This window comes from Capricornis sumatraensis, chromosome 9 (genome assembly GCF_032405125.1).
Source record: "Capricornis sumatraensis isolate serow.1 chromosome 9, serow.2, whole genome shotgun sequence".
NCBI classification, from domain to species: domain Eukaryota; kingdom Metazoa; phylum Chordata; class Mammalia; order Artiodactyla; family Bovidae; genus Capricornis; species Capricornis sumatraensis.
Window position 1 is genome coordinate 52,025,579 of NC_091077.1, and position 16,405 is coordinate 52,041,983.

Here is a 16,405-nt window from a genome sequence, read left to right on the forward strand (position 1 = left end):
CAATTCTGAGACGCTCTAAACTGATGCGAACGTGTTCCCCCTGCTCATAATCCCAGGGAAGTCCAGAACGAGCCAGTAATGGCGGTTCTGCAAAGCCCCTGGCATTATCGCGGGTTGATCCTGGTCTTCATATTCCTGGGGACGCTGCGGGAGGCCAGGGCCGGGCAGATCCATTACTCCATTCCTGAGGAGCTGGACAAAGGCTCCTTCGTGGGCAACATTGCCAGGGATCTCGGGCTGGAGCCCCAGGAGCTGGCGGAGCGCGGAGTCCGCATCGTCTCCAGAGGTAGGATGCAGCTCTTTGCTCTGAACTTGCGAAGCGGCAGCTTGGTCACCGCGGGCAGGATAGACCGGGAGGAGCTCTGCGCTCAGAGGGCTCGGTGTCTGGTGAATTTTAACATCCTTGTTGAGGATAAATTGAATCTTTTCCCCGTGGAAGTGGAAATAGTGGACATTAATGACAATGCACCCCGATTCTTAAGGGAAGAATTGGAAGTAAAAATTATCGAAAACGCAGCCTTATCCTCTCGATTTCCACTAATGGAGGTCTATGACCCGGATGTGGGAGTGAACTCTCTCCAGGGCTTAAAGCTCAGCGAGAACAGTCACTTCTCCGTGGAAATGCCGGGTAAAGCTGATGGGCCCAAATACCCAGAGCTGGTGCTGGAGCACGCGCTGGACCGGGAGGAACAGGCCATTCACCGCCTGGTCCTTACTGCCACGGATGGCGGTGACCCTGCCCGCTCCAGTGTGGCTCGAATCCTGGTAACTGTCCTAGATGCAAATGACAACGCTCCAGTCTTTACTCAGCCTGTGTATCGTGTGAATGTCCCTGAAAATCTACCAGTAGGTACACCAGTGTTGTCGGTAAATGCCACGGACCAGGATGAAGGCACCCACGCGGAAGTAACATATTCTGTAGTGAGGATAACAGAAAAAATCTCAAAGACTTTCTGCCTGAATGTTTTGACTGGAGAGATATCAACTTCTGCAATTCTAGACTATGAAGACACCAGCTTTTATGAGCTGGATATTGAAGCCCGGGATCGCCCAGGTCTACAAGACAGAGCCAAAGTCTTAATTACTATCTTGGATGTGAATGACAATGTACCAGAAGTGATAGTTACATCTGGAAGCAGATCAGTTGCTGAAAGTACACCACCAGGCACAGTGATCATTCTTTTTCAAGTATATGATCGAGACTCTGGACTGAATGGGCTGGTAACATGTTCTATCTCAAGAAGTTTGCCATTTGAACTGGAAAAATCAGTAGACAATTATTATCGACTAGTGACGAGTACAGTTCTAGATAGAGAACAGGTATCCACATACAACATCACTGTGACAGCCACCGACAAAGGAATGCCACCTCTGTCTACAGAAATGCTCATCTCTCTAAATGTGGCAGACATCAATGATAACCCACCTGCTTTTCCCCATACCTCCTACTCTGTCTACATTCCTGAGAACAATCCCAGAGGTGCCTCCATTTTCTCAGTAACTGCACATGATCCTGACAGTCGTGAGAATGCCCAGGTTACCTATTCCTTAGCTGAAGACACCATCCAGGGGGTACCTCTGTCCTCCTACATCTCCATCAACTCTGACACTGGCATCCTGTATGCATTGCACTCCTTTGACTATGAACAGTTCCATGACCTGCAGTTGAGAGTGATTGCAAGTGACAGTGGGGACCCACCACTCAGCAGCAATGTGTCTCTGAGTATATTTGTGCTGGACCAGAATGACAATACACCTGAGATTCTGTACCCCATCCTCCCTACTGATGGCTCTACTGGTGTGGAGCTGGCACCCCGCTCTGCAGAGCCAGGCTACCTGGTCACCAAGGTGGTGGCAGTGGACAGAGATTCAGGCCAGAATGCCTGGCTGTCCTACCGTCTGCTCAAGGCCAGTGACCCAGGGCTCTTCGCGGTGGGGCTGCACACGGGCGAGGTGCGCACAGCGCGGGCCCTGCTGGACAGAGACGCGCTCAAGCAGAGCCTGGTGGTGGCCGTCCAGGATCATGGGCAGCCTCCTCTCTCGGCCACCGTCACACTCACGGTGGCTGTGGCCGACAGCATCCCAGATGTCCTGACGGACCTGGGCACCCTGGAGGTCCCGCAAGACTCTGACGCTTCAGGCCTCACGCTGTACCTGGTGGTGGCGGTGGCCGCGGTCTCCTGTGTCTTCCTCGCCTTTGTCATCGTGCTACTGGCGCTCAGATTGCGGCATTGGCACCTGTCGCGTCTGCTCCAGACTTCGGGCAGCGGGTTGGCTGGCGTGCCCGCCTCTCACTTTGTGGGCGTGGACGGCGTGCGGGCTTTCCTGCAGACCTATTCGCACGAGGTCTCGCTCACCGCGGACTCTCGGGGGAGTCACGTGATCTTTCCGCAGCCCAACTACGCAGACACGCTCATCAGCCAGGAGAGCTGTGGGAAAAGCGAGCCTCTCTTGATTCAGGAAGATTTTTGTAAAGAGCAAGACTCCGCTGTTCAGGTGAGGTTATTTGTTTTTATTGTTCTTATTTGAGCAGTAAAAGTTAAAATTCTCTGGGTTCAGTGCCTGATACTCTTAGTCTTTTTCAGTGAATTATATAGTTTTGAGAAGATTTTTCTTTTGTATCAGTAGAGGTCTATTAAATCTTAGTTTTCTCAAATTTCACCCCCAAAACCTTAATAAAGTATGTCCTGAATTTCCTTTAACGTTTCTCCTCTTGGCAAGCTCTTTGTGCCATGGGTTGCTTTCCTCTTGCTTCTTATTGTTTTTCTATTATGTGGCATATCTGAGATTCTTTGTTTTATAATGTGGAAAAACCCAGAATTATGGTATCTGATAAGGAAGATCTTTTTTCTTCCCAGTGTTAAGTAAAGCAAGTATTTTCTAAAATGATGGAATCTATGAGAGATATTTTCCCTCTTAACTAATTAGGAATCAAAAATGATTTTATAATAAATAAGAGTAATTGATGTATGAAAACCTGAATAATATTCCTAGAACTATCTGTTATTCTTTTCAGGACAATCGCAATGTCTATAGCCTTCAAGTTAAAATTTAAGTTAAAAAGACTTATCTACCTCACATAAACTCTGGGAAAAGAAAATAATTTTATTAAAAAACATTCAAACTATAAAGTAGTACAGTGAGCAAGTATTTGTTTATATCACCATTATTATAATTTTGGATTAACAAATAAGTATAAGTACCTGATGCTGTATGCCTACTACAATGATTTTTTTGCAGTCTGCATGTTTAATAGTATTTTAAAATGAATGTGAATTGTTAGATCCACTTACAAGATATATCTCTAAAAATGAGAGTGAAGGATTAATAGTATTCAAATAAGAATTTAAATGATTCAGCACATTTAGCGCATATAAAATAAAGCTTTTGTTACATGGGAACTCTATTCAAATATTTAAGGAAGGAAGAGTTGTCATTTAAAAAAACGATTACTCAATTCATCATAGTGCAAAGGTGTGAATAAAACTATGACATGATGAGTAGAAAGCAGCAAAGTTCTGAGTTGTTAAACAGAAAATGAATTGCCTTAGGAGCTAGAAGATTCTGTTACTGGTGCTTTGCAAAAATAAGTTGATGGTCCTGAGATTAATGGAATACAGGAGATAATATAATTTGATGAGTTGTTGGACTTCAAGGTAGCCGAGCTCTTTTCCAATCCTGAGTTTAGGGTTCTATTATTTGATAATACAGTGGATTTGCCACTTGTGCATCTCAATTTGGTATGCACATGTAAAACAGACAATTCAGAAAATGCCTTGAAAATGAATGAGAACCTCATTTGTAACCTGAAATTGTCAGTATCTTTAGGTTAACTGCTAAGGATAGATAACGCATGGTTTTCTAAATCAGTGTTTACTCTCAGCAATTGTTATAAAATTATTTATTTCAAGGTTTCAAGTGTATATGACTAACCTAAAGATTACAGTCATACACATTTCAAATATAATTTTTAGACAACATTTGTGATATGATACTTTAGTGGTTTAATCAGAATTTAATGGTAAATGATTTTAAAGACGACAATCCTGGGTATTGGTCATGGGAGTCAGATAGGCTTTTATAGAAATATTAAGATTTGTTTCATGTACTCTGAGAATGTGTTATTTTAGTATACTACCAACTCTGGATGATTAAGCTAATCTTATACATCCATTGTTAAAAAGCAAAGCTCACTAACGGTCTCATGGCTGGTAGACTGGTTTATTTTCTTATCTGCTGAGTAACTGAGATATGAGGCTAGTTTTCCTTATTCTCTCAACTGAATTACCTGTGAGTATTTCATTTAATCAAATAAAACGTCTCACTGACAGAAAACCTATTAGATTCTACTCTCACAGTAGTCATTCGTTCATATGAACTGACCAAGTCTTAAATCCTGGCAATCATGAAATTTGCTACGTTGTGACTGAGGCTCCTTTGACTTACATACTACAGGTCGTTATTAATAAGATAAGAAGTCTGATAGTTTGAGCATATAATGATTTGGAAGCACCAGGAAAAAAAAAAGTCCACCAAAGTATTGGGCTGCTTTATTACCCAATTCTGATCAAATGTTTGGAATGGAGATCAAAGGGGAAAGAGTAAAATCTCTGAGAGGATCATTGGAAGAAATATACATCTTTGCCTGGGGGTGAATACCTACACAGAACACCAAACAAATGTTTCTTCAATAGAAAAAAGTTGCTTAAAGAAAAGAGAGGACTTCCTTGGTGATGCAGTGGTTAAGAATCCATCTACCAATGCAGGGGACCTGAGTTGGATCCCTGGTCCTACAAGATCCCACATGGTTTGAGGCAGCTAAGCCTGTTGCTTCACAAGCACTGAAGCCCTAGAGCCTGTGCTCCAAACAAGAGAATCCACTACATGAGAAGCCCATGCACCGCAATTAGAGAGTGGCCCCTGCTCACTGAAGCTAGAACCCAGCATGGCTAAAAATAAATAATTTAAAGGGAAAAAAAGGAGCAAAGTAAATAACTTACTGCCTGGGCAGACAAATAAACTTTTCATAAATTTTTTAATGTAAATAAATGATTCTTCCCAACAACTCAACCAATAACACACTCCCTTTAAAAGTACAACATTATTTCAATCTTATACAGTAATTTTATGTTATACTTAAACACCTTGGTGGTTGAGTTCATTTCAGTTCAGTTCAGTCACTCAGTTGTGTCCAACTCTTTGTGACCCCACGAATCGCAGCACACCAAGCCCCCCGTCCATCACCAACTCCCGGAGTTCACTCAGACTCGCGTTCATCGAGTCAGTGATGCCATCTAGCCATCTCATCCTCAGTCGTCCCCTTCTTCTCCTGCCCCCAATCCCTCCCAGCAGCTAAGTCTTTTCAATGAGTCAACTCTTCGCATGAAGTGGCCAAAGTACTGGAGTTTCAGCTTTAGCATCATTCCTTCCAAAGGTGGTTGAGTAGAGATCTTTAATATTTTATTTTATGTTGTAGAGTAACTTTAAGAACTTGATTATCTCCTTTATCTAGATTTTAGCTCTAAAGAAGGTACCCAGAAGTGTTAGGTTAATCAAGACTTTTAAAAAATAGTAGAATAAGAGACGAATATGAGATGATGCTATAAATTTTGAAGTATCAGGTAGGAAAAAATCATGATATTGGGACTCATGATATCTGTATTTGAAAGTTTTGGTTGAAAATGTCTGCAAGTACTCTTGATCTTTAATGACCACATACTTACACCAACAAGAAATTCAAGATTGCTACTGAACAAATAGTTTTAAATTCCTATTTATGTAGTTAATCTGAAATACTCATATTGTTTCCCTTGAACAAAAAATAAGATCTTTTATCTATTTGAAAGTGAAAGTGAAGTCGCTCAGTTGTGTCCCACTCTTTTTGACCCCATGGACTGTAGCCTACCAGTCTCCTCCGTCCATGAGATTTTCCAGGCAAGAGTACTGGAGTGGGCTGCCATTTCCTTTTCCAGGGGATCTTCCCATCCCAGGGATCGAACCGGGGTCTCCCACACTGCAGACAGATGCTTTGCCATCTGAGCCACATAGTGAGAGCAAATATGATATGAATTATTTTGATAGATTAAAATGGCATTTCATTCAAAGTATTCCCTGTATTTTGTAGTAATGCCATCAAAGACCAGAAATAGATTACTTAGTTGCAAACTTGTCACCAACTGAGGTAGATTTTTATAGTATTACTTCTAGTTCTCCCTTCTGGTGCTGCTAGCTACTCCCCAGGGCTTAAAATAATTTATAAAACAAGGCTATTTCTTACCAGGTCTTCGTTTCAAAACAGGCCACTTACTTCTACAGCTATGTGAAAGAAACTTTGTTTTATTTCTGCCAGCAAAGAGTAACCTCGGATCCATCAATTGAGTTTTACTTCATTAATAGCAGTGGAGCAATTAGTACCTCTAAGGATCTGCTCAGGATAGTCCAGCATGTATGCTCAAAGGTTGTTCAGAGACTCATCTTTTCTCAAGTATAGGGTATGATGATTATTTAAATTGCATAATTAAAAGAAGCAGTGACACCAACGCTTATGAATCCACAGCCAGTAGAATCTGCAAATTTCTGTCTTCTCTACAAGATGAGTTGCTTCTATAGGTAACTGTAGCTGCTTGGCTTCTCATCTATTTCTGTTGGCACTGTTTGAGCATATAGCATCAGTCAAGGCCAACGATGATTCCATTTTTTTCTTCTTAGAAGACTAGGAGTGTGGATATTTCTATTTCTACATTGGTTCTGTGATTATAAAGTCAAGGATAAAGCAATTTCCTCTCATTTTAAAATTTATTAAAATAAAGGAATTGAACTAAACGTCTCTAAGGTTTCATTCAATAAAAAGTTATTACATTACTCCTCTGTGTATTAAAGATAAAATGGGCTCTCTGCCTTATTACATAGTTGTGTCTAGAACATAAAATATGTTCAGTATTATTGAATTAATTTAAATATGCTGATATAAATGTTTCTACATAATATCTTACATATACAGACCTTTTACACACCTTTTAAAAATAAATCATACTTGTTTTATCTGCACGACTGATTTTTATATATGTGAACTGAAGTGTAAGGCAGTGTCTAAGAATCATTTCAAAGTTGCAGTGCAGAGCAGAGAATTTAAAAGAAATTATCTGGGATTAATAAACACCCATCCATGAACATTGTTACATTAAGTCACAGTTTCTTAAAATTTATTTTAAATGATATATCAGAGATGCATGAATTGAAGAAATAAAAGAATTTCAAAGGATAAAACAACTTTTTGAAAAATCAGTTATTTTGCTTCAGTATGGTGCAGTAGCTTAGTAAGGACTCTGAGCGCCGCTGTTCACCAATCAGGGGAAAAATGGTTCACAAGATCCGCCGGAACCACTGAGCTTTCACAGCACAAAGAAACGCCAGACTGAGATAAACTGTCTTCCAAGCTGCACTAAATTCAGGCCTCTATACCACTGGATTCTGGGCTTCTTTTCCGAATACACAGGGCTTCACGCAGACGTCCTGGCATCCAGAAATACAACAGGAGATTGGCCAGTGTCTAAAGATCAGCAGGACAAGAATGGCGGCTCGGCAGAGGGGCGGGGACTACAGAGCATTCATCCTGCTCTCCATCCTCCTGGGGACCCAGAGCGAAGTCTGGGCAGGACAGATTCTCTACTCCGTGCCGGAGGAGACAGAGACAGGGTCTTTTGTCGGTAATATCGCCAAGGATCTGGGACTGGAGCCCAAGGACCTGGCGGAGCGCGGGGTCCGCATCGTCTCCAGAGGTAGGACGCAGCTCTTCTCTCTGAATCCGCGAAGCGGCAGCTTGGTCACCGCGGGCAGGATAGATCGGGAGGAGCTCTGCGCCCAGAGCGCGCGGTGTCTGGTGAACTTTAACATCCTGGTGGAAGATAAAATGAATCTTTATCGTATAGAAGTGGAAATAATGGATATTAATGACAACGCTCCTAAATTCTTGACGGAAGAAATGAATGTGAAAATAATGGAGAATACAGCTCCTGGGGTGCGATTTCCTTTAAATGAGGCTAGGGATCCGGATGTGGGCACGAACTCTCTCCAGAGCTACCACCTCAGCCCCAATCGCCACTTCTCCCTGGTTGTGCACACCGGAGAGGATGGAACTAAATATCCGGAATTAGTGCTGGAGCAGGTACTGGACCGGGAAGAAGTGGCAACTCACCACCTCCTCCTCACCGCCTCTGATGGCGGTGACCCACCACGATCCGGAACCGCTCGTGTCCAAGTAACAGCGGTGGACGTGAATGATCATGCGCCAATCTTCTCTTTGCCCCAGTACCAAGTAACTGTGCCTGAGAACGTGCCAGTGGGCACAAGACTGCTGACGATAAATGCTGTAGATCTGGATGAGGGAGTGAACGGGGAAGTGACATACTCTTTTCCGAAAATTACTCCAAAAATTCTACAGATATTCCAGCTGAACTCTCACACAGGAGAATTATCAACTCTAGATGGCTTAGATTATGAAGAATCTGGCTACTATGAAATGGAAGTTCAAGCTCAGGACGGTCCTGGTAGTATGACAAGGGCTAAAGTACTGATCACAGTTTTAGATGTGAATGACAATGCCCCAGAAGTGACTGTAACATCTGTAAGCAGCTCAATCCCCGAAGACACTCCTCCTGGAACAGTAGTAGCGCTTTTCTACCTTCAAGACCGAGATTCTGGGAAGAATGGCCAGGTGACCTGCACTGTTTCAGAAGATCTGCCTTTTAAATTAGAAAGATCTATAGACAACTATTACAGATTGGTGACAGCAGAGAGCCTAGACCGGGAAAAATTCTCTGCGTATAACATCACGCTGAAAGCCACAGATGGTGGAAGCCCACCCTTGTCCACGACAACTCACATCTCCATGAGCGTGGCAGACACCAACGACAACCCACCTGCCTTCCTGCACTCCTCGTACTCTATCTATGTGCCTGAGAATAACCCCAGAGGCACCTCCATCTTCTCCGTGACTGCACATGACCCTGACAGCAACGAGAACGCCCGTGTCACATACTCCCTATCTGAAGATACTCTCCAGGGGCCATCTGTGTCCACCTATGTCTCCATCAACTCAGATACTGGTGTCCTCTATGCACTGCACTCCTTCGACTATGAGCAGTTCCGTGACCTGCAGTTGAGAGTGACTGCAAGTGACAGTGGGGACCCACCACTCAGCAGCAATGTGTCTCTGAGCATATTTGTGCTGGACCAGAATGACAACACACCTGAGATTCTATACCCTGCTCCCCCCACTGATGGTTCTACCGGTGTGGAGCTGGCACCCCGCTCTGCAGAGCCTGGCTACCTGGTCACCAAGGTGGTGGCAGTGGACAGAGACTCAGGACAGAACGCCTGGCTGTCCTACCATCTGCTCAAGGCCAGTGAACCAGGGCTCTTTGTGATGGGACTGCACACAGGCGAGGTGCGCACAGCGCGGGCCCTGCTGGACAGAGACGCGCTCAAGCAGAGCCTGGTGGTGGCCGTCCAGGATCATGGGCAGCCTCCTCTCTCGGCCACCGTCACACTCACGGTGGCTGTGGCCGACAGCATCCCAGATGTCCTGGCAGACCTGGGCGGCCCGGAGGTCCCGCACGACTCTGACGCTTCAGGCCTCACGCTGTACCTGGTGGTGGCTGTGGCTGTGGTGTCCTGCGTCTTCCTCGCCTTTGTCATCGTGCTACTGGTGCTCAGGCTGCGGCGTTGGCACAGATCTCACATGCTGCAAGCTTTGGGAGGTGTCCCCATAAGTGTACCGGCGTCTCAGTTTGTGGGCGTGGATGGGGTGCGGGCTTTCCTGCAGACCTATTCGCATGAGGTCTCTCTCACCGCAGACTCTCGGAGGAGTCACGTGATCTTCCCACAACCCAACTATGCAGACACACTCATCAGCCAGGAGAGCTATGAGAAAAAGGATCCCTTGTTAACATCCGTAGATTTTCCTGAATGTAAGGATGAAGCCCAAAGTATTCAGGTGAGTTCAGTCATTCATTGATCTTTATATCGTCGATAAATTATATTTTGTGTAAATGTTATCGTTTTGAAAAATACTTGATTTGAAAATGGAGTTAAAACTTTCAAGTGATAAAGCAAGATTGTTTATTTCAGTGGTGATTTTTTAACATGGAACACTTATTGACAGAGTGTTTTAGTACCATATTTACGGTGAAAGCATATGGACAAGATTGTGAATAAGTGGATAATCACATTTTTTATGTCTTGTCTTTATGTTCCTCATGGTGTTCTTAATTCATGTGTTTTATAAATGAGAATGAATTGTTAAGTCTTATTGCACAAGGTTAGCAAGAAAGTACACCTCAGCCTTCTCAGGATTCTCTTTAGATTAGATCTGTAAAAGGTTGTTGAAGAAATTTTCAGTCTGCAAGCTTTTTTTTCTGTGCCCTGCTTCCACTTCCATGTACCTCTCTTTGGTGGCCTTGAAACATCTCAGTTGCTCTTGACCTATTTAAACTTTAATCACCTATTAAAGCCAGATTCTGGTAGAAGTTTTGTTGATGCTTAAAGGATGAAATTTATGTGTCAGGCTTCACTAAGATCTTTATCAGTGACAGACGTGGAGTCTAATGGCATACTAAAGATAGTTGTCCAAAATCAATAAAATGAGATATCAAATAAAGTGTTAAGTGTTATAAGTAACATTTGTGAAATAGGCCATTGCATGTTTTTAACCCAAATTTTGATGTGCTGTTTTAGTGATGCAGTCATGCAAAGTGTGTATGTGGGCTCTACAAGTGGGGGAGTTGGGATGCTGGCTTTATGAAACAACCATGTCATACATTCAAGTCCTAGAGCGGTAGTGAATTTTATTTATTGGGTCTGTTGAAAAATTCATGGAGAAGGAAATGGCAACCCACTCCAGTATTCTTGCCTGGAGAACCCCATGGACAGAGGAGCTTGGTAGGCTACAGTCCACGGGGTTGCAAAGAGTGGGACACGACTGAGTGACTTCACTTAAAAGCAACATTGAGCAAAGGTTTGCAGAAGGATTCCTAAAATATATGAGTTTGATTTATATGAAGTTTTAAAAACATGTAAAACAACAGGCTACACACACACATAGTAAATTAAGAAGCAACACTTATGATAACCACTGAATTCATCGAGGTGGTCGCCTCTAGAGGAGAATAGAAATATGATTGCAGAAAGGGGCTTTAGTGCCATATATACGAACTATTTCTTTGAAAAACTGAAGGAACAGTGCAGAATGTCAAGATTTGACAAAACTGAGCAAGTGGTTATTATATCATTCTCCATGTTTAAAATATTTCATAAAATTGTTATATAGTTTTGATTTTCCTATTGAAGCATAAAGGAATTTAGTAGATGCAAATAAACACCATTAGAGTAAAGCAAAAAAAAAGAAAAGAAAAATTCAGTTAGAGACAATTTAATCTGTAATTAACTACATCTTCACTTGTTACATAACATTTTAGTAAAACTCAATACAGCAGTTGACTAGTATCAGGAAGTAGTTGCTGACAAGGTAATCTTGTTTATTGGGGCCTTTTGAGTGTTAAGCGAACAATTTTTTTCTAGCATAATGTCTAGCATATGTTTTTCAAGGTGGTGGTTTGCATCTAAAGATCTGTGCAATCCTGTGGAAGTACATTTCATACATTCTGTAACATTCAGATGTACAGTCACTAGGGGGAGAGGACAGTGTTACATTCTGTGGGGCAGAAATGTGATTATCAGATATTTTGAAAAAGAACCCTCCAAGTGAATTTATTAATTATTAAAAATACTTTTAAACAAAGGGGAGAGATCATCACTAAAGTCAGTGAGCTATTATACATTTTCTAGGGACTGTTTCCTTCAACTGTCATTATGGGATGTGATAAGTACAGAGGTGGGAACAAGTGCCTCAGTACAATAGACCATGCTTAGTGAGTTTGTGATGCAAAGCAAAATATAATTTTCCCCTGGTAGTTTTGGAGACTCAAGTCGAATTTTATACCCAGGAAAATAATCATGCAATGGGAAGGAGAGGATAGGCTCTTTTCTGAAAGGCTATAATCATTTCTTTAAGTGAGATATCAGAATTGAAAACCAAATGTTACTGTAAAGAAGTTGCTAAAATTATTTTGGAACAAGAGAGGGAAGTATAAGTTGTGCATTTTGAAAGACATAATTTCACCATTACTGTTGCCCTCTGGGAAGAAAAATGGAAATAGGTACAAAAAAAAACGTAAGGAAGAATAAGGAAAAAGGTGACAAGGAAAGAAAGATGAAACCTTATCCAATATATTGCTAATTAATAAGTATTTACAACAGCTATGATCTGAGATCCTTTAAGCCAAATCTGTGTTATAGTTATCATCCTATTACTAGTTCGGATTTGAAGGTTGGGGAGTAATTATGTCAACGTATAGAAGTTTATATATTAAACCTACCGATTGACCTAAAAACCTGGAAAGTTGGGATGATGACGCTTCTAATAGTACGAATTAAATATTATCAAATATGCGTGCGTACTCAGTCGCTAAGTCATGTCCAGCTCTTTTGACACCTCGGATTTCTCTGTTCATGGGATTTCCCAGACAAGAATACCGGAATGGGTTGCCATTTCCTTCCCCAGGGGATCTTCTCGACTCAGGAGTCAAACACGCGCCTCCAGCATGACAGGTGGATTCTTTATCGCTGAGCCACCTGAGAAGCGTGTTATTAACCATACTTAAGTCTTTAAAAAATGATTTTTCAGCTGGATACGCGGTAGTAATTACGGTAGCTGGTTAAACTGAAGCAGCAGGGGCTGCAGTTTCACAGTGCGGACTCTGGGCGCCGCTGTTGGCCAAAGTCGAGAGCTTGGCGCTGGCGATCCCGTCGCGCAGCCGCAGTGCACTTTCCCTGTCAAGACTCGCTAGTATTGTCTTTCCACCGATTCCCCCTCTGGAGAAGAAACCCTGCCTGATCCTCACCCCGAAAATAAAGCTGTTGGGAGCTCCGGACGACTGCAACATTATTTGTAATCCGGCGTCTCCAGGCCGGTGAGCAAACTAAGGAGGGGAGCAAGAGGGATGGGGAGCTGCGCTGGGAAGAGCGACTGGGCTGAGAGGCGGCCAGTGCTCTTTCCGTTCCTGCTGTCTTTGTTCTGCCTGGCGCTCTCTGACCAAATCCACTACAGGATTCCCGAGGAGATGCCCGAGGGCTCGGTGGTGGGGAATCTCGCCAAGGACCTGAGACTCAGTGTCCAAGAGTTACCGACTCGAAAACTGCGCGTCAGTTCGGAGAAGCCTTACTTCACTGTGAGCGCGGAGAGCGGGGAGTTACTTGTGAGCAGCAGGCTAGACCGGGAGCAGATATGCGGGAAGAAGTCAGCTTGTGCTCTGGAATTTGAGGTTGTTGCTGAAAATCCATTGAACTTTTATCACGTGAATGTAGAGATCGAGGATGTCAATGACCACACGCCAAAATTCTCGCAAAATTCCTTTGAGCTACAAATAAGTGAGTCCACAAAGTCCGGGGCACGATTTATTTTAGGATCTGCCCATGATGCAGATATTGGTACCAATTCCCTACAGAATTACCAGCTTAGTGCTGATGATCATTTCTCACTTGTGATTAAAGAGAAGTTGGATGGCAGTAAATACCCTGAGCTGGTACTAATGACACCTTTAGACAGGGAAGAACAGAAGTCCTACCACTTGACCTTGACGGCCTTGGACTTCGGGGATCCACCCCTGAGCAGTACTGCACAGATACAAGTCCTGGTAACTGATGCCAACGATAACCCTCCAGTGTTCAGCCAAGAACTATACAGGGTGGAGCTTCCAGAAAACGTGCTTCCAGGCACCACTGTGCTTAGAGTAATGGCCACTGACCAAGATGACGGTGTCAATGCCGAGATCACTTTCTCTTTCACTGAAGCAGGCCAGGTTACCCAGTTTGACCTGAATTCTAATACTGGGGAAATTATTATTCTAAATACATTAGATTTTGAGGAAGTGAAAGAATATTCCATAGTTTTGGAAGCAAAGGATGGTGGAGGAATGATTGCCCAGTGTACAGTGGAGATAGAAGTCCTAGACATAAATGACAATGCCCCAGAAGTGATATTCCAATCTCTACCGGATTTTATTATGGAGGACACCAAGCTGGGAACACACATTGCTTTGCTCAAAATCCGAGACAAGGATTCCGGACACAATGGAGAGGTTATTTGTAAATTAGAAGGCGATGTTCCATTTAAAATACTGGCTTCTTCAAGAAACACATATAAATTAGTTACAGATGGAGTTCTAGACCGCGAACGGACCCCTGGGTATAACATCACCATCACAGCCACTGACAAAGGCAAGCCACCCCTCTCCTCCAGCTCGAGCATCACGCTGCACATCGGTGATGTAAACGACAACATGCCAGTTTTTGAACGGGCTTCCTATGTGGTCCATGTAGCAGAGAACAACCCTCCTGGTGCCTCCATCACTCAAGTAAGCGCCTCTGACCCTGACCTAGGGCCCAACGGCCACGTCTCCTACTCCATCGTGGCCAGCGACCTGCAGCTGCGCGCGCTGTCGTCCTACGTGTCCGTGAACCCGCAGAGCGGAGTGGTGTTCGCGCAGCGCGCCTTCGACCACGAGCAGCTGCGCGCCTTCGAGCTGACGCTGCAGGCCCGCGACCACGGCTCGCCCGCGCTCAGCTCCAACGTGAGCCTGCGCGTGCTGGTGGGCGACCGCAACGACAACGCGCCCAGGGTGCTGTACCCGGCGCTGGGGCCTGATGGCTCGGCGCTCTTCGACACGGTGCCCCGCGCCGCGCAGCCCGGCTACCTGGTCACCAAGGTGGTGGCAGTGGACGCCGATTCTGGACACAACGCCTGGCTGTCCTACCACGTGCTGCAGGCCAGCGAGCCCGGACTGTTCAGCGTGGGGCTGCGCACGGGCGAGGTGCGCACGGCGAAGGCCTTGGGCGACAGGGACGCGGCCCGCCAGCGCCTGCTGGTCGCTGTGCGCGATGGGGGACAGCCGCCCCTCTCGGCCACCGCCACGCTGCTCCTGGTTTTCGCCGACAGCCTGCAGGAGGCGCTGCCGGACCTCAGTGACCGGCCCGCGCCCCCTGACCCCCAGGCCGAGCTGCAGTTTTACCTGGTGGTGGCCTTGGCCTTGATCTCGGTGCTCTTCCTCTTGGCGGTGATTCTGGCGGTCGCCCTGCACCTGCGACGCTCCTCCAGCCCTGCTGCTTGGGGCTGCTTTAAGCCTGGTCTCTGTATCAAGTCTGAACCTGGGGTTCTCCCCAACTACAGTGAAGGAACTTTACCTTATTCGTACAATCTGTGTGTTGCCCATACTGGAAAGACAGAGTTTAATTTTCTAAAATGTAGTGAGCAGTTGAGTTCAGGACAAAACATGCTTTCTGGCGATTCATCTGGAGCCTTATTTCCCTTTTGTAATTCCAATGAGTCGACTTCTCATCTGGTGAGTTTCCTGTAAGTATAACCTGCTTTTTATTGTGTCGACAGTTCTCCATATTCACAGGAAAAAAGTGGCACATCTCTGTTTTAGTTCAATTTGCTTCACTGAGGTTTGGAGATACTTCAGTTTTATTTTGTTTTGTTTTTTCACATTGATGATTTATGGCAAGCCTGAGTCAATCAAGTCTATAGGCACCATTTGTACAACAGCATTTCCTCACTTCATGTGTCTGTGTTACAGTTTAGTAAATCTCAAATATTTCAAACTTTTTTTATTATAGTCATCATGTGAAAGTGAAAGTGTGAAAGTGCTAGTCCCGCAGTCATGTCCCATTCTGTGACCCCATGGACCCAGGACTGTAGACCACCAGGCTAATTTGTCCATGGAATTCTCCAGACAAGAATACTGGAGTGAGTAGCCATTCTCTTCTCCAAGGGATCTTCCCTACCCAGGGACTGAACCCTAATCTCCTGCATTGCAGGCAGATTCTTCATCATCTGAGCCACTAGGGAAGCCCTGTGCTGATCTATAATCAGTGATCTTGGATGTTACCATTACAAAAAGATTGTGTTTGACCCACCAAAGGCTCCAGTGATGGTTAGTATTTTTTAGCAATAAAGTATTTTTAATTAAGGTATGTACTTTTTTAGATATAATGCTATTGCATACTTAAAACATAACTTTTATACCCACTGGGAAACCAAAACTTCGTGACCCACTTTATTGTGCTGTTCTCTTTATTGTAGAGGTCTGGAACCAAACATAAAATGCCTCCAAATGCATCTATTCAAATTTTAGATCTAAACATTGTCTTAAGAATGTAGTAACCAGTCAAAAAGCTGTCATACCATTTTTCAAGGGAGGTTGAATTCAGGGAAATTATGTGTCTTTTAGTGGTGTCATACCAGGTTCCTAATATAAAGCAGTGAAGTTGTGGTTTTTTCCATAGGGGA

General features: G+C 44.1%; 2 protein-coding genes across 3 annotated transcripts in view; both read left to right on the forward strand.

The window, feature by feature from the left end:
- The first annotated feature begins 78 nt into the window (after positions 1–78).
- The window catches only part of LOC138085891 (protocadherin gamma-C3), a 138,269-nt gene continuing 121,942 nt past the window's right edge, over positions 79–16,405 (forward strand). The window contains exon 1 of one of the 2 annotated variants that reach the window (XM_068980499.1): positions 79–2,496. In XM_068980499.1, coding sequence (XP_068836600.1) covers positions 79–2,496 — 2,418 coding nt within the window. Of the gene's footprint in view, positions 2,497–7,570; positions 9,995–16,405 lie in introns of those variants that run through there. The other variant, XM_068980497.1, reaches the window with a different exon arrangement.
- LOC138086381 (protocadherin gamma-B4-like) lies at positions 13,059–15,470 on the forward strand. The gene has a single exon (XM_068981158.1). It carries the CDS (start codon positions 13,059–13,061, stop codon positions 15,468–15,470), a length of 2,412 nt encoding a protein of 803 aa, XP_068837259.1.

Excerpts from the sequence above, each read along its gene's own strand:
- LOC138086381 (XM_068981158.1), top strand. The coding sequence starts at position 13,059 with ATGGGGAGCTGCGCTGGGAAGAGCGACTGGGCTGAGAGGCGGCCAGTG.